The sequence below is a fragment of the Ammodytes marinus genome (genome assembly GCF_949987685.1).
Source record: "Ammodytes marinus genome assembly, chromosome: 22".
Lineage (NCBI taxonomy): Eukaryota > Metazoa > Chordata > Actinopteri > Uranoscopiformes > Ammodytidae > Ammodytes > Ammodytes marinus.
The window spans coordinates 16,585,624-16,603,979 of record NC_137226.1 but is presented as its reverse complement, the minus strand read 5'-3'; the positions used below and the strand labels follow the sequence as shown (position 1 = coordinate 16,603,979).

The 18,356-nt window shown below is 40.9% G+C and overlaps 1 protein-coding gene across 1 annotated transcript; it reads left to right on the top strand.

Annotated features, from left to right (window-relative positions):
* Nucleotides 1-5,218: 5,218 nt before the first annotated feature.
* On the top strand, nucleotides 5,219-16,976 carry mcm10 (minichromosome maintenance 10 replication initiation factor). Its single transcript, XM_080051319.1, has 18 exons — nucleotides 5,219-5,317; nucleotides 6,250-6,302; nucleotides 6,396-6,701; nucleotides 7,401-7,577; nucleotides 7,891-8,031; nucleotides 8,139-8,337; nucleotides 8,633-8,798; nucleotides 8,958-9,125; nucleotides 10,640-10,756; nucleotides 10,865-11,064; nucleotides 13,351-13,436; nucleotides 13,634-13,747; nucleotides 14,907-15,398; nucleotides 15,817-15,947; nucleotides 16,109-16,222; nucleotides 16,444-16,589; nucleotides 16,679-16,721; nucleotides 16,840-16,976. Exons 2-18 carry the CDS (start codon nucleotides 6,296-6,298, stop codon nucleotides 16,918-16,920), a joined length of 2,688 nt encoding a protein of 895 aa, XP_079907445.1. The 5' UTR covers nucleotides 5,219-5,317; nucleotides 6,250-6,295; the 3' UTR covers nucleotides 16,921-16,976.
* The last annotated feature ends 1,380 nt before the right edge of the window (nucleotides 16,977-18,356 follow it).

Below are 18,356 nucleotides of genomic sequence, written 5' to 3'. Positions count from 1 at the left end.
GTCTGTAGATTTTAAAGGCCTTCTGATTCTATGTTGTAATTCTGTGTATGAAAATAAAATCTGCAATTTCTGTCTGCTACGAGTCATATTTTGACACAAACAATACTTGGAAGATGTATTTCTATGTACTTGAAAAACACAGTGGATATTGGAAAATTATAAAATTATCCTGTACATGTTAGTGTGCAGTAGAGCTAACATGATATGAAACCTTTTGAAATAGTATGTATATAGCTGGAACGTGCGAGGCATGGGCCATCTAATTAAACGAGCAAAGGTGTTTTCACATCTTAAATCTCTATCTGCCGATATTGTGTTCCTCCAAGAAACTCACATTAGACCATCAGAGCGGAACCGGCTGCGCTGCAGATGGGCAGGACAGATATTTCAATCCACTTTTTCTAGCAAAGCCCGCGGTGTGGCAATTATTATTAAGAAAAACATAGATTTCAGACATATTTCTACAGTAACTGACCCGAATGGTCGTTTCCTTATAGTAACTGGGTACCTTTGCTCTGTTCATGTAACACTTCTTAACATTTATGGCCCAAATATTGATGACGCTACCTTTTTCCGTAAAACCTTTGATATGTTACCCGACTTTTTGGGCACAAATGTGATTGCTGCAGGGGACCACAATGTAATCCTTGATTGGCATATGGACAGGTCATCAAAGAAAACAAGCTACCCTTCTAACTCATCTACAGTTCTGAAAAACTTGATTTCAACTACTAATTTAGTTGACATCTGGAGAATACAGCATCCCTCAGACAGAGACTACTCCTTTTTATCCAAAATGCACAATTCGTATTCTTGTATTGATTATTTTTTATTAGACTCAAGACTCATACCCAACGTAATAGACACCAAATATCACAACATCCTGATCTCGGATCATGCCCCAGCGGCCATTATTCTTGACTTTGGGAGATCCAAACAGCGAGCTAATTGGCGTCTACGCCCTTCTCTGCTCAACGATTTCTTTGAACGCTTTTAAATCTAAGCTGAGAGCATTTCAGACCACCTCTTTCACTTGTAGTTGTTTTTTATGATTTTTAATTTACTTGGAACTGTTTTTATTATTTTAATTGAAAACAGTTTTTTCTGATTTTATTTGATAACAGCTTTTTATCATTTTAATTTGTCTATATGTTGTGAGTGTATTATTGTGAGTAAACATGTAACTTGTTGCTGCCTCTTGGCCAGGACTCCCTTGAAAAAGAGGTTTTTAATCTCAAAGGGACTTTCCTGGTTAAATAAAGGTTAAATAAAAAAATAAATAAAACAACAGAAATTTTTGTAAATACATGTCGGGAAAAATCACTGAATATTTAGAGACCAACGAAACCTCGGATGTCTCTGACTCCACCTTGTAGGAAACTTTTAAAGTGGTCATGAGAGGTTATATCATTTCATATGAAGGGTCTTTAAAGAAATCTAGAGAAAGACGTTTAAAGGATATTGACTTGGAGCTCACCTCGCTGGAGACATTATACAGAAACACAAATAACCCCCAAACTCTGCAAAATATTCTTATTCTTAAATACGAGTATAACACTATTTTAACAAGTCAAGTGAGTGATCAGCTTCACAGACTTTAGCAACATCATTTTGAATTAGGCGATAAACCACATACTTTGCTGGCCCGCCAGCTCAGAGGGCAACAAGCCAGCAGATCCATACATACAATAAAATCTAGCAGAGGTGTGGCTTTAACTGACCCGAAACATATAAATAAATGCTTTAAGGAGTATTATCAGGAGCTGTATAAATCCGAAGCTAATGGTGATATCGACGCATGGTTAAAACAGCTAGACATACCAAAACTAGACAGCGCCTCCCGCAAGGCCTTAAACTCTGAACTGTCCCTTGCAGAAATCACGGACGCTAGCAAATCGCTGCATAACGGCAAGAGCCCTGGGCCAGATGGCTTCGTAGTTGAATTTTATAAGAAGTTTGCTGACCAAGTAACCCCGATCCTGCTTAGAATGTTGTCCCACTCAGCCGAAGTGAATAGACTCCCACCAACACTGTATAACACAAACATTCCTCTTCTGTTAAAACAAGACAGAGATGAAACTAACCCGTCCTCATATCGACCAATTTTTATGCTTAACTTGGATTTCAAAATGTTTACAAAAATTCTGGCAAATAGACTAAACAAATTTATAGAATCCATTATTCACACAGATCAGACCGGGTTCATCCCCAATAGGTTTTCATTTTTTAATGTTAGGAGAGTCCTAAATATTATGTATAACAAATTCAACAGCTCTTCCAAACAAGCTGTTCTATGACTGGACGCCAAAAAGGCTTTCGACCAGGTTGAGTGGGGGTACTTGCTCAAGGTGCTGGAGGAGTTCGGTCTTGGGGCCCCTTTTATTTCCTGGGTGCGTTTAATTCTAACAAACCAGGAAAGATCCACACCCTTTGCCCTTCAAAGGGGCACGCGCCAGGGTTGCCCTCTCTCGCCGCTCCTCTTTGCGTTGGCCATCGAACCCCTGGCTATTAGCATAAGAGGGCACGCACTTATAAAGCCAATATCACTAGGTGGGATGGACCATAAGATCTCTCTGTACGCAGATGACATCGCCCTCTTTGTAGCCGACCCAGAGAATTCCATCCCCCACCTACTCCAGCTAATTAACTCTTTTGGCGACGTCTCGGGTTACACCATAAACTGGCAAAAAAGTGAACTCTTGTCTTGTCAGATCTGGACCCAACATTCCTAGCCAATACACAGTTTAAAACAAATCTGGTCAGTATAAAGTACCTGGGCATTAAATTATCTAAAAACCCAAAGACACTTTTTAAGTTAAATTTTACGGAAAGATTGAACAAACTAAAGGAGAACATAGAGAAATGGAGAACATTACCGAACTCCCTTATTGGCCGTGTAAACGCAGTAAAGATGGTCTCCCTGTCGAGATTTCTGTATCTATTTCAGAATGTGCCAATTTATATTCCTAAATCTTACTTTAAGTCAATTGATTCCATTATAATGCCTTTCATTTGGGGATATAAAGCACATAGGATCTCAAAAGCCCATCTTCAGAAACCCAGGGAGCATGGCGGACTGGGGTTACCATGTTTTTTACATTATTACTGGGCTGCCAATGCTAGAGTGATGGTGTATTGGCAATTTACATATGAAAAAGGCATTGGACCTGATCTGCCCCCCTGGTTGGCAATTGATAAAAGCTTGGCCCCAAAAACCTCTCTTACTGCCCTCCTTTTCTCTTCTCCCAGACCGCCTGCCTCCTTTAGAGGAGACTACTTTACCTTGTCCAACGGTCAGAGAATTTGGAACCAAATTAGGAGGGCCTGTGAACTATCGAGCACGACCATACATGCTCCAATCTGGCATAACCATGCCTTCCCCCCATCGTTTACAGATTCAGCATTCAGAGATTGGAGTCGGAAGGGAATAGTAACAGTTGAGGACCTTTACATAAATGGTCACTTTGCTTCATTTGATCAGCTAGAATCAAAGTGTTCACTGTCGAAAGCTCAATTCTTCAGGTATCTACAGTTAAGGAGTTATGTCAGACAGAATATAACATCCTTTGAATCTCTGCCCGCAGATGATTCATTGTCCAAAGTTTTACTGGGCTCACCAGAAGCTAAAAACCTGATTTCATCTTTTGTGGGAATATTTTTAGACCGGCAGGACAAATCTACTTTAAAAATAAAGCAAGCCTGGGAAAAAGACTTAAACATTGGAATAGCTGACGATGTCTGGGAGGGAGCACTAAAAAGCATAAAATCCTGCTCTATAAACTTGAGGCTTCAGTTAATTAAATTTAAGGTCACACTTAGATTGCACTATTCTAAGGTTAAACTGCATAACAGATCTTTCGCCTTTATGTAACAGGTGTAAGACTGCAGAGGGTACACTTGCTCACCACTTTTGGGAATGTCCAAATCTTTACAACTTTTGGTGTCTTGTATTTCAATGGTATTCTAATGTTTTAAATGTGTCTTTAACTCCTGATCCGGAAACCGCCCTGTTCGGACATTCCACAGCCCTGGAAAAATTGGACCACAATGCACGCATAATCATGGTTTATGGCATGGTTATTGCTAAAAGATGTATCCTGAGGCTGTGGAAGTCCGACTTGGCCCCCCCAGTTCGATTCCTGGCTGAGGGAACTAGTGGGCATTCTACATGTGGAAAGGCTAAGACATGAGCTCTCAGGCCACCCCCATAAATTCCCCGCTATATGGGGCCCAGTGCTGCGGCACATAGGGAACCAAAAGGTGTGAAGTTTGCCCCAGTTTTGTTTTAGTTTTAGCTTTGTTTTGTTTTGTTTCTTGTGTATTTATAGCTCATTTTGTCTTAGTTATTTATTTCACTTTTTTTCTGTATTGCTTGTCTGTTTATGTGAGGGAGGGGGGAGGGGGAGGGGAGAGGGGGCTGGGTGTTGTGTATACTGTATGTGTTTACTTATTCTGTTTTTTTTGTCCATATGTAAAAAACTATAAAACCACTAAAATAAAAGTAAAAAAAAAAAAGAATAGTATGTATATTCATAGTGTCTATGATACTTTGCACACACAATATTTTCAAATAGAACAGTAAACACTTACGCATCTTACTGTACGCATTCTTTGTCCACAATGTTAGCTTTTGAAGGGTTTCAAAATAAATGTAGCCTTACATATTTTATAGAGTGGGTGTCTGTGGCACGTGGGATACTCCGTCACAAATTGAAAAGCAAATGAGAGGAAACTCCCCACAGTAACCGTGACCCTTTTATTCAGTTATGTTTTCCTTAATAATTATTCATAACATTTATTTGACAATTATTTTGAAAGGGATATTTTCGCTCCGCCTTGGATCCGATTATAAACAAACCACATAGGCTCCTGAGTTACCCATGGACAAATATTGCAACAAAATCTTCCAGAAGAAAATAATGGTTTCTTAACATATTTTATCCTGGAAAATGATGAGTCCAGTCCTTAGAATTTAGTTTAAAGATCGCTTTACGAAATAGAAACCTATTGTTTTTAATTAGGCAGATCGTTGGGCACCTGGCACAATTTTGACAACACAACTGGGTCCTTCGTTTAGCGCCAGTTTAGATTTTCTGATTTTCTCCCTCGCTCTGAGTGCGGCTTGTAAAATAGACAAAGTTGGCCTATAAAGTGGCATTTAAATCCAATTTAACCCTTAACATTTACATAATTGTGCTCGGGGCTCCTTATTAGAAGAAACGTATTACATTGTCAGGTTGTACGTAGTTGAAAAAAAAACCGTTTAAGTTGAATTAAAGCTGTTAAAGGACACAAAGCTCTGACACCACAAGCCGAGGTGAGTTTTCTGTCGTGTTACCTTTGAGTACAGACATACATACATACAAGATAGAGGAATATTTGATTAACGTTTCATTATGATATGTACAGTATAAGCAAATAGTGTTTATACCCCTAATTGATGACATGTATCAGTTAACTTTTAACCATGTTACATTTAAAAACGGACAGTTTAAATGGGATACGGCCTGCGGCTGAATTTGCATCTAATTACTTTACCCATGTCTTTTAAATACATTGAACATACATTTCCAGCATATGTTGCAGGCATATGTTGTGCCTGCACAGTTGCAGAGTGTTTTAGTTTTTGCTCTGACCAGAAAGACACTGTTTTGAGTGATAGGAAGTACAAACAGACAGTTGGTTTGTTGCTTACTGTCCATGATATGATGTTTGCCATTGTGTGAAATGTGCTCATACAAACACATTGAACCAGTGTGGTCACAAAGCCAACTCCTGACAGTGAGGGAGAGAGTGCTTTTACTGGTAATGTAATGTTACTAAACAGATTTAGGCAGGACTTTAACGTCTACTGTCAATATATTATAGCGTTATATTGTTCTGTACAGTGTCGTCATGTAGTGTAATTCTGGGAGAATGGAATATTCGCCTGCATAGAGAACAGTTAATACAGTTATTGGTGCCAATCGATAGCATTACAACATTATGCAGTGGAGTGTGTTAAACATAACACAGACGTGCCCAGTTGAATACTATCAAACTGGAAACAAATTTTAATACAACTGTGAGTCTACTCTAATGTTGTTACAGGACACAAACTATTTAGGATGTAAAAGAAAACATTGTTCTGATAAAAAGTCATTCAACTGTGCACGTTGTTATTCACAGCCAGGTCAACTATAGATTAATTTATTCTAAGCAGTTCCAAATGTGTACATCATTATTATTAAAGATTCTTCTTTCTTGTAGGTCACCAGAGCTTCTGGAATCAGCCTCTCTGTTAAACCTCTCAAAAATGGACAGTAAGTACCATGAGATTTAAAACACATTGAAGTACATCGCTCTCTAATAAAAGGGTCAAGACATCATTGGGTGTGTATCTCTTCTCTGTGCAGGTGAGGACGACCTGGATATTTTGACTGCGCTGCTGGCTGAGAGCGAGGGAGTAGCAGAGGAAGCAGGAACCAGCCGGGAGCAGCAGGCAGATGACTTAGACGCCCTGTTTGATGATGACAGTGATGGGGAGAAGGAAGAGTACAAGGAGGGCATAGAGGAGGAGGGAGGGCCAGAGGTGGAGGCTGACACTGTGTTGGAACTCTTTGGAGATGTGGATGACATTGAAACTGAAGGGAAGGACACCACCGCGGGAAAGGAAAGTCAAGCCGTCGAGATTCTGGACCGGTCCCAGGAGGATTTACAAGGTGTGTTCCTGTGTAATGTCATTTAGTTTAGTTAAAGGTGGTCGATTCTTAAGAACGCTTGTTGGCAGAATCACTTTTTGTCAAAATCAGTGAATGTCTCCTCACGATCCGCTACCTGTCAGTACTGTGTGACAGGTTTTTAATACACAGCCTAGGCTTTGTAAACGTGTTATGTAAACAAAGTGGCCCGGTTCAACTCACCGTAGCTAGCGACAATGCTATCGATATAGGCTCAGAGTTATGGCTTTGGAAAATACAGGTAACATGTGTTTTTACTTTTTGGTAGTACTGTAGCTGTTTTTTAGGCTGTACCATAAGCCTAAAAAAATAAAGGTGTTGAAGCCAAATACTTATCAAAGCCAAAGTATATTAAGCCGATCAGGAGCTTAGCCTATATTGCTAGCATCGTTGTAAGCTATGGTGGGTTGGTCCTAGCCCCTTTGTTTATATACCCATTTACAGAGCCTAGGCTGTGTATGAAGGCCATATTTTTTTCAGAGCATGCTTAGTAGGGACAGGTAGTCGATCGTGAGGAGATATTCACTGAATTTTGACAACAAGCATTTTTCCAGAATCGCTGACCCCGCCATTAAATGTTGCTTGTTCACCAGTGGAACTTCATGTCTCTCTCTCTCTCTCTCTCTCTCTCTCTCTCTCTCTCTCTCTCTCTCTCTCTCTCTCTCTCTCTCTCTCTCTCAGATGAGCTGAAGCGCATGCAGGAGCAGATGCAGCGTCTGCAGCAGCAGCTGATGGCGAGCCAGAAGTCATCCACGTCATCTTCCCCTCCAGTCAAGACCTCAGTGAGCTCTGCTGGACCCAAACCCAAGACCCCCAACAGACAGCCTACCTCCACACAGAAGACCAAGACACAAGCAGGTAAAGATTGGATTGTCCACCACCAGCCACACTGACTGACAAATCCTGAGGTACCTCTTGATATTTTATTCAACACATATAAATTACAGTAATGAATAGAGAAAGAACTCCGCAGCAAAAAAAACAAGAGAAAGCGGTCACTAAAGAAAATGGCTTCTCACCCCTAGAACCAAGAACTGCTGTGTTGAAAAAGAAACACAATTATTAACAACATTAAACTGAAAAACACTGTTCAACACAAACAACAAACTATCTAACAGCGATTATCCAATTCTTATGATCCATAACACTTGTCCTTGTCTTCTGGATGCAGCCACATCTTCAGCCACGCCAGCCAAAGCAGGAAGTGTGAAGCTCCAGGAGTCAGGTGACTTTTTGGACCAGCTGAACAACGCAGAATCCTTCAAACGCAAACCAAGAACGGCTCACCAGACCAAGCCCAGCACATCACCAGGTGAAAGTCATCCTCACACACCATCCATTTACTAACACAAACCCAGAATTACTGAAGAAAAAGTATTTTTTTGTCACTAGAAATCATGGTGTTTTCTTTCCCATCAGAAGACAGAGGGCCCCTGGTGGAGATAAAGCTGGGCGGCACCTTCCAGCCTGTAGAGAGCAGCAGCAGTCAGCCCAACCCTGTGCGTTCCCCTCCGGCCTCCCAGAGCAGACCCTCAGCAGGGGTGAAGCCTAAACCTTCTCCTCTTCCTCCTCTGCCCAAAGATGTGGCTGTGGAGAAATACTCAGGTCTGCGGCTCAGGTAAAGGCACTAAGCGAAAAGTGTATCGATATCGCAAATGTTGATATCATGATGGTATACGTGATGATGTTGAAATGGAAATAATGCATTTACCTTTTTCAGTGTCTGCATAGGCTACTCAATGTCTTACGGTCTATGTTGGTAGTGACCACAGAGCAGAAAAGAGACATTAATACTGTACATTTAAGTATTTGTTCAGTTATCGCAAGTGATATCGTAACTGCCGATATTGTGCAGCCCTAATAGTAATAATAAACAGTAGAAAGTCACAATTAAGGCTTCTTGTCCGTTTCAGAAAACCCCGTGTTTCCTCCTGCGAGATGGACCGCAAGATGGCCGACCGGCGTCTGATCAAGCTGTCCCAGGTCCCAGAGCGTCTGGCCCGGGAGAAGCTGGAGGACAGTGACTGGGTGACCTTTGGTGTGCTGGTCAACAAGGCCACGCCACAGAGCAGCAGCAGTGTAGGTCTATGGGCACACACACCTCCCAATAACTCAATACCACTATGTAGTTACAAGTAGTTTACACTATATTTTGGTGGTAAATCAAGAGTGATGGGGATTCAGTGTTGACTTCAATCCATCCAACGTGGTTGACTTTGCGCCTCTCTCTCTCTTCAGGGCAAAACCTTCAGCATCTGGAAGCTGAACGACCTCCACAACCTGGAGGTGTTTGTGTCTCTGCTGCTGTTCGGGGACGTCCACAAAGAGCACTGGAAGACTGAGCCGGGCACCGTCATGGGCCTGCTCAACCCCAACCCCATGAAGCAGAAAGAGGGATATGACGGGGTGAGTGGACCGTCTGAACTTAATACAGTGTACTTACTATCTGTCGGAACCTGAATTAAATGTCATTAAAGATGCTGGAATTTGATTTGCAAGTATGATAGTAGAGCAAATAGAAGAATGTCTGGTAAAAGGCAAACTGTGTCAGAGGGTCATTGCGTGTCACTCTCAGTGCAATCATTGTGTATTTAGGTTTTACTGACTTGGTTTTGTCCGACTGCTTTGGCAAACTGAGGCCTCGGCCAGTTAAAACAGAAAACGCAGACTGGTGGTGTCTGGTGTGAAAATAACCAGTAAGGTCTCCAGTGTGGGCAACCGAGATGTAGAGAGAGGAATGTGGTGAGAAAAAGCAGAAACGGCTCCCAACTGCACACACACACACACACACACACACACACACACACACACACACACACACACACACACACACACCACCCCCACGTAGGACACTTTGAGTTCATAGCCTCTCATCATAGCCTTCCACTAATGAATTACATCATGCTGATCTGCGGTCAGATTCGGTGATTGTATTTTTGTAGGGTGAAACTGTTACCCCTACTGTCAAGCTTTTGGTAGTTGCTTTTCACATTGCCTTTGAAAGTAACCTGGAGGTTTGTTTTGGCTGTCAGACATTTAAGGTGAATTGGACACATTTCAAGACAAACTGGACTTTTCATTTTATTTTACACATAGAAGGCTGTTGGGGAGTACTGCTGCATGTGTGCAAATTGTATTAAGCCTTTTGTGCCTCCAGGGGGAGCACTAGTTGCATTTTGGGTAATATAGACACCAGCTTTTGTCAAGGAAGAAAACTGCATAGACTTAAGAATTAATTTTAAGTTTAAACGCCGATTGTTATTCTTACTTTGTATTAGGATTTCAATGCTAACTGGCTGGAGTTCTCTTTTAATGATGAATGTTAGTAGCTTCACTGACACTGTTTGTGCTTCTTGTCCCATTGCTGTCCTTCCACCACTTGTTCTGCTTTCTCTGAAAGCATTATTATATTTCAACCAGCAGCAGCTCCCTTTTTAAATTCTTAAATGTTTAAGTGTAAGTTAGTGCAAGTCTGCCACAAACGCTTATTTAAATCATTGATTCATCTGCTGATTAATTTCTTTGTTCAGTGATTGATCGTTTTGTCTGATAGGGCCCAGTGTGACTTATTTACCAAGTATGTTTCATCCGTCATGCAGTCTTAAACCAAAAGATATTCATATCCACAATTATATAAAACACGGAAGCAAATAAAAGAACCCATACTGCAGAAGGTGTGGCAACTGAATCAGTTTGCCTCTTTTGCTTTTAAAAATGACTGAAACTCACTCATCAAAAGAGTTGATTATTTTCTGTCCATCAAGTGATCAATGAATTGATTATTTGTGACTGAGATGAATAACAATGTCAACACATTTATAAATCTGTCAAACAAATATAAATCAAGGTATGGCATTAGTCCCAGCCTATAGGACAAGGTATTTCAATGAATCCTCTTCCCTTGTGTTGCTGCTGTGCAGTTGAGCCTGACGGTGGACCACCCTCAGAAGGTGTTGCTGCTGGGTGAAGCTCAGGACTACAGCACCTGTAAGGCCGCCAAGAAGAACGGGGATCCCTGCTCCCAGATCGTCAACATGGTGGCTCCTTCAACCTCAACCTATTACTTTCCTATACATATTCTCCTCAGTATTCTATCATCTCTTTCAGTCCACTGACTTGTTTCCATGTGTTTTGTTGGTTGACAGTTCGATTGCCAGTTCTGCCAGTATCACGTCAAGGCCCAGTATAAGCAGATGAGCTCCAAGAGAGCGGAGCTGCAGTCAGCGTTCTCTGGTAAAGCTCCCAACAAGATCAAGGGGAAAGGCGGCAGCGGGCTGAGAGACAGACTGTGTCAGGACGGATTCTACTACGGCGGAGTGTCCTCAGCCGCATGCGCCTCCTCACTGTGAGTCATGTGGTCCTTTTGAAATGCTTCCTACAAATCCCTTTAAAGATGCAGTGTGTAGAATGTATTGGCGTTTTTTTAGGAACAGACTTAGTAGAAATGGAATATATATATATATATATATATATATATATATATATATATATATATATATATACAGTCAAGTGCGAAAGTTTGTGAACCCCTTGAGCCTTTTGGAATTTTATTTATTTTAACCATTATTAATTCATTTTTATCAATACCAGTATTTTTTATATGAAATAACAGATGTTTGTTTATCAATTCAACATTTTTATTTTCCAGAAATCAATTGTTAAAACAGATAAAACAAATTATTTGACGAATGTTGTATGTGCAAAAGTTTGTGAACCCTGAGCTGCATTGCTTAAATCGAGCAAGGTAAACACAATCAGGTTGGCCAAATTGGTTGATGAAATAGACCAATGTAATGAGAGATCTTTAGGAAAGAAATTGGGCGGCACTAGATAAAACAGAGATAAAACCAGGTCAGTTTAGGCTCACCAAAGTGAACCCATACAGGTCAGACATGCTAAAAGGGAAACAAATCTCAGAGGATCTCAGGAATAGAGTTTTGATGTTACACATTTGTCTGGGGACAGTTATAAATTCATAAAAAAAAATTTGAGCTCAATCGGTCCACCGTGAGGCAAATCATCTACAAATGGAGAGCTTTAAGAGTGACTTAACATCTGCCTAGAAGTGGACTTCCTTCAAAAATATCCTCAAGCGCCACAAGAAAAGTGATTTTTCAGGTAAAAGCCAACCCAAACATTACACCTGGAGATTTGCAGACAATTTGAAACCACCATTATTCACTTGGGAGAAGGTTCTCTAGGTGGTAGGCAGAATTGCGTTTTTGCCCAAACATGGCGGTTTTGGTTATGACCAAACAGTTCAATTTTTGACTAATCTGTCCACAGAATAAGACTTCAGGTATCTCCAGGTGCTCTCTGGCAAAGTTGTGACAAGCAGTTTTGTTCTTTTTTGAGAGCAGAGGCTTCTTCAGCAACCATCCCATGAAAGCCATGTTGACTGAGTTTTCTTCTTATTGTGGAACCATGCACATCTGTCCCAGATGCTGCAAGAGAGGTCTGCAAATCACCAGATGTAATGTTTGGGTTGGCTTTTAACTGAAAAATCACTTATCTTGTGGCGCTTGTGGATATTTTTGAAGGAAGTCCACTTCTAGGCAGATGTTCAGTCACTCTTAAAGCTCTTCATTTGTAGATGATTTGCCTCACGGTGGACCGATGGAGCTCAAACTTTTTTTAAAATAATTTATAGCTGTCCCCAGACAAATGTGCAGCATCACAACTCTATTCCTGAGATCCTCTGAGATTGTTTCCCCTTTTAGCATGTCTGACCTGTATGGGTTCACTTTGGTGAGCCTAAACTGACCTGGTTTTATCTCTGTTGTATCTAGTGCCGCCCAATTTCTTCCCTAAAGATCTCTCACTACATTGGTCCATTTCATGACTCAATTTGGCCCATCTGATTGTGTTTACCTGCTCCATTTAAGCAATGCAGCTCAGGGTTCACAAACTTTTGCACATACAACATTCGTCAAATAATTTGTTTTATCTGTTTTAACAATTGATTTCTGGAAAAGAAAAATGTTGAATTGATAAACAAACATCTGTTATTTCATATAAAAAATACTGGTATTGATAAAAATGAATTAATGATGGTTACAATAAATAAAATTCCAAAATGTTCAAGGGGTTCACAAACTTTCGCACTTGACTGTATATATATATAATATAATAATCATAAGTATGTTTTAATTGTACTATAGAATAAATAACTAAATACATCTTCACCTCATCACTTGACATTGTGGAAAGACTTGAGGTGGTGGATGATGCCATCTTTAGTGACTAGCTTCTTGTCCTTGAAGGCCACAGTAGCTTCTTTAAATTCACCACTAGATGCTGCTACATACTCAGATATTACACACTGTACCTTTTATAATACACATTATCTAAAACAATTCATATTTAATGAGGTAATAATGAAAGCCTGTGTTGTCCTTCACCTCATCTCCTACTGATTGCATTCCAGACACTCTTTAGCAGACAACAATACATTCTGAGGTCACACCCCGGTCCAACCACGACCCTGTCCTTAGACTTCAATTATATCCACACTTTTAGTGTGAATGTGTGTGAGCCTAATTACAACTTCCAAAGCCAGGAACAACTGCGTAGGAATGGGGCAGAATGCTAGCTGTCTGACATTGCCACTAACAGATGTGTTTTGTTGCAGGACCGGGTCCAAAGCCAACAAACCGGTCCAGAAGACTCTGGACAAGCTGTTTATCAAAGGCTCTGCTCAGCACGTCAAGAGGCTGGGTAAGGACTGATCCTCTCTCTCACACATAGAAACCTCAAGACATGCTGTCAACCCTCTCATCCATGTCTAAAGGTTTCAGGCTTTAACAGCTTATAAAAAAAGTCTTGTCTACAATCCCAAAATGCCAAATACCAAAATACTTTTTAGTTAGTTTATTTTGATCTTCTGTATGTGTGTGTTTGTGTCCTCTCTACAGGCTTGGAGTCTGGTGAAGTCTCCGGTTGCTCAAAGGACTTTAAGAGTCTGTTGTCGGTGCCCACGCCCGGAGCACTGCAGCTGAAGAAGCATTTGATACAGGGCAGCCAAACAGGTACAACACTTAGAAATGTATCTGATGGCTTTGACTTCTACAGCTAAGAATGAGCGAATCAATACTGAGCCTGCGTTCCAAATCGCATACTTTTTACTGTTCTACACACTACAGCGGATCATAAAAATCATGTAGTTAGTATGAACGAGGCATACAATTGGGACATACTTTTACTTATTTATTTCATCATAACTTAACAATAACACAAATGTCTTGCTTATATATCCGTTGCATTGCTGGTTGTTTTCACTTTGAAGCTCGGTCAATGTGATTTCCATACTAAAAATCAGGACCGGATGTTCCTAAATCTTTTTCTACCATACTAAATGGCATGGAAGTATGGTGATTGAAATGCAGCCTTAAAATTATTTAAGTGTACTGATGTCTTGTGGCCCATCCCACATTTGATTGAAAGACATATAACATTCACAGTATAGCAGTGACCAGTTTGAAGGTCTCCTTTTTCAAATCACCATTTATTTGAATTGAGACATGGTGAATCAATCATATCCATCCATTGGCTCAGGACATTTCCAGTACAAGGGACAGTAAAAATAAATTTCTCCCAGATGACTGTATGAATCTGGATAGATTCCTTTAGATTCTTCTTCCAAAACAACAATGGTCCATATGGACACCATGTGCAATGCCAATTACTCATATTTTGTGTTGTTTGTCCTTGTTTTTAACTTTTATCTTTTTATACTTGAACTGTTATTAATTATATGTTTTTCAATTATTATTTTTACATCTATTGCTGCTGCACAGATTTCCACCAACATAATCTAATTGTGTTCATACAATGACAATAAAGTATCTTCAGTCTTGTTCCCATAGCGCTCTGTTCCAGTAGGAAGAGGAGGCAGTATATCAACGATCTGAGACCAAATAGATGCTAAAGAACATAAGAAGTTCATTTGAATCCAAAAACAATGTCCAATGAAGGAGCTGTGAATTCATTCCTGCAATGCTGATGTTCCTCATATCTTATCACATTTTAAAAACGAAAAGAAATTAGTCCTTTTTTTAAAAGGCTGCCATTTGTAGTAACGTATTATTATTTCCTGTCATTGTGTCCTTCATTTTCTCAAGTTTGAAGAACAACACAACATATTTAAGCCACTATGGTGTTCTCCATTAACCACTCATCATTCCGCAGTGACCAAAGATGCCTCTGGAGCTGTGGTTCAGTCCATCACAGCCTCTGACCTGCTGAAGCAGCAGAAACAGAGGCAGAGGGAGATGCTGGAGAGCCGGCGGCGCAGAGCGGATGAGATCCAGAAGAGGGTTCTACAGAGCACAGCCGGGCCCAAACCTGGAGCCTCCACCTTACCATCCAGGGGCGGCCTCATGTCCCCTAAAGCAGCTTCAGAGGCCCCCAAGGCCACTGGAAGCCCTGCCACCCCCCACGCCCCTACCCTGGGCCGAGGCTTCTCTGAGGGCGATGACATCCTCTTCTTTGAGAACAGCCCGCCTCCTGCTCCCGCCCCCAGCGCTCTCAGCCTATCAGGGGCCAAGCTGGCTGCTCTGAAGAGACTGAGGGTCAAAGGGGCGGGGCTCCAGAAGGAAGACCCCAACGCTGTGAAGAGGAAGAGAAGCAACGGCACCGACATCAACGCCAGGGTGGAGAAGAGTCTGACCTCACCCAAGGGTACACACGCGCACACACACACACACACGCATGCACTCACTCCTGGTCTTTCTTTTTGATTTCACTTTTTAAAATGTATATTTTTGGTATTGTCTGCCGTTGATTTACTTACTTTATTTCTTAATAGTGAAGTCTTACTTTTTTTTTTTAACAACGTACCAGTGTATAAATAATCCGTTTGGCAACCACAGCAATATACCGTGGTTGCAATGCAGTAGAGTCGACCATTCAGTTACCTATCTGTCTGTTGTGTTCTGAAAGCCGCTTGCCAAATTCTTATCTCTACTGTGTTTCTTACAGCTCTGTGCACCGCAATTTAAGAAAAAAACTAATTCAGTAACATAAATGTATTTTTGAAAGTAACTGTAGTGAGTTAAGTCGTCTAATACATATCCTGAACCTTTTGCTTCGTGTGCAGCTGGATCGTCGGGTACGGAGGAAGAGGAACCGGCCCAGAAGAAGAAGAGAGAGCAACTGGACTACATCCAGTCGGAAGAGTTTCAAAAGATCCTCAACGCCAAATCTCGCCACAACCTTGTACTACAGGCGGTATGACTCTTTACTACATTGCATCTGCTAAGACTGGTTTTTCTGAGCCCATTTTATGTTAAGCCATTGTACATAGACATGAAGTCCATTTAATTGTTTTCCCTATATCCAGATGCATATCTAAAAAAATGTTGTGTGTATTTGAATATCTCCTCTCTCAGGCCGAGTACCAAATGCAGGAGCGCTACTTTGACCCTCTGGTGAAGAAGGAACAGATGGAGGAGAAGATGAAGGGCATCAGAGAGATGAAATGTCGGGCTGTTACCTGTAAAAAGGTACTAAGATAAACACACACCTATGCCTGTCATATATGTGAATACATTTGCCATATACCGTGTTAATAAACAAACCTAAAATTGTTTTTTTTTTTACATAATGTTTCTTCCTCGTGATCATAAATGACTTGACTATCTCTCAGCTAGATAAAGAGAAAATAAGCCTGTATCTATAAAGCCTGTATTGTAAGCCTGTATTTCCCATGATCCCTTGCTTCCAGTGTAGCTACACATACTTCAAGCCGGCAGATCGCTGTGTGGAGCAGAAGCATGACCTGCATTGGCACGACGCCATGAAGCGCTTCTTCAAATGTCAATGTGGACAGAGAGCCATCGCTCTAGACAGGCTGCCCAAAACACACTGCAGGTAACGTACAGTACTTTTCCAGCTGTTCCCTTTTGATCGTGGACATACCCCATACATCATTACTGAATGTTGTTTTTGACCTCTTTCAGTAACTGTGGTCTGTTTAAATGGGAGCGTGACGGCATGCTGAAGGTAATGTCTCTCTCTCTCTGGCTCATATAGATTCATTTGAAAATAAAGGAATATATATTTGTTTTGTTGTGAAAGAAAACAGAGATAATCTTTAATCTCTCTTTTCAATTGATTTTAGGAGAAAACTGGACCAAAGATCGGTGGAGAGCTCCTGCTGACTCGCGGAGAGGAGCATGGAAAGTTCCTCAACAGCAAGTGAGCGCACTAAGCATTTTATATAGGGACCAATGTGCGTTTTTATTTTTATAATTTAAGTCTTTTAGCAATGTTTTCACATTTTTATGAATTATGTTTTTGTAAAGTTTGATGTATTTTTATTGATTATGGAGATTTGAATGTCTGGAAATGAGCCGATTAAAGTAATAATTTGCAACATTTCAAAATGTCAGATGTATTATTCCATTCAACTATACTACTGTAGTGTTGTGAAGCTGAGCACACTGATTTTGCAGGTCTGGATTTATGGAATCATATAATACTCATTCAGTTGCATGGTTGGGAAACATTTATATAAAACATACAGAAAAAAAATTACTCAGAGAATCCATGGGACTAAGATGACTTTTAAGTAATTTCCTGCTTGAATGGATGTGATTTTTTTTGGGTTGTTGAAAGGGACCTTGGGAAATGTAGGATTCCCATGAGGTATAAAGATGTGGCAGCCAGCTTTTGCGAGAAAAGTACTAAACAGCAGTTCTTTATTCTATAAAAAGTTAATTATTATATCACTGCCTTTAAGAGGACTCTCCTATTCATATTCAAATACTTCATATTTCTTTATCAGTAGGATATTTGATTCATAAGGAGTGAACCTGTCTCCTATCCTGGTTATCCAGACCTGCCGCTGGCAAATTTAAATTTGCTCAGCCTGTTGGTCTGGACACGATCCATTGAAGCTCATTAACTATGTCATTAAATTCGGACTTACCAATCAAAACGTACAGTCTGATATGGGTGGGCCAGAGCCCTATGTATGGTGCTCTGGGGCGGACATAACCGGATGACGACATTGCTGGGCATGCGCTGTCGAAGCTGTGATGGTAAACAACAAAGATGGCTGCGGATCCGTTGTTTGAGTTTGAAACGGCTTTGGCCTCGACACTTAACGATAAGGAAGATGGCACTATATCTTTCATTAGCAAGAAAGAAGAATTTTCTGTTTTGCCGACTGACCCCGGAAAAGGTTTAATTTAACCCATGGACCTATTATAAAAGAGTTAACCCCGCTGTTCGCTAAAGGGACGGGGCTTAATACGTCACCTTGTTCATTGCTCTGATTGGTCGTAGTGCTATCCAAATCGGTGCAGTGGTATTTGAAATGCACGTGTAGGTGCCGCCCCTCAAGTTGGGAATGTATATGGATCGTGGCCAGACCCTATATCGTTCTAGATGTGGGTCTGGATTTCCAGGCTACCTGTCTCCTGTGTCAGGAGGACACAAAGATCTTTTAACACACTCCATATGTTGGCGTGATGACAACCAAGGCCAGGTGGAGCTCACTCAAGTCTGCGTGCCAATCCACACAGGAAAGGTCTGAGGTGTACTCACAATATGGAGATCAATCTTTTGTGTGTGAGATCTGTGCGATTAGAATGTACAGATTGTCACGCCACATCATATTTGAGCTGTAAATTT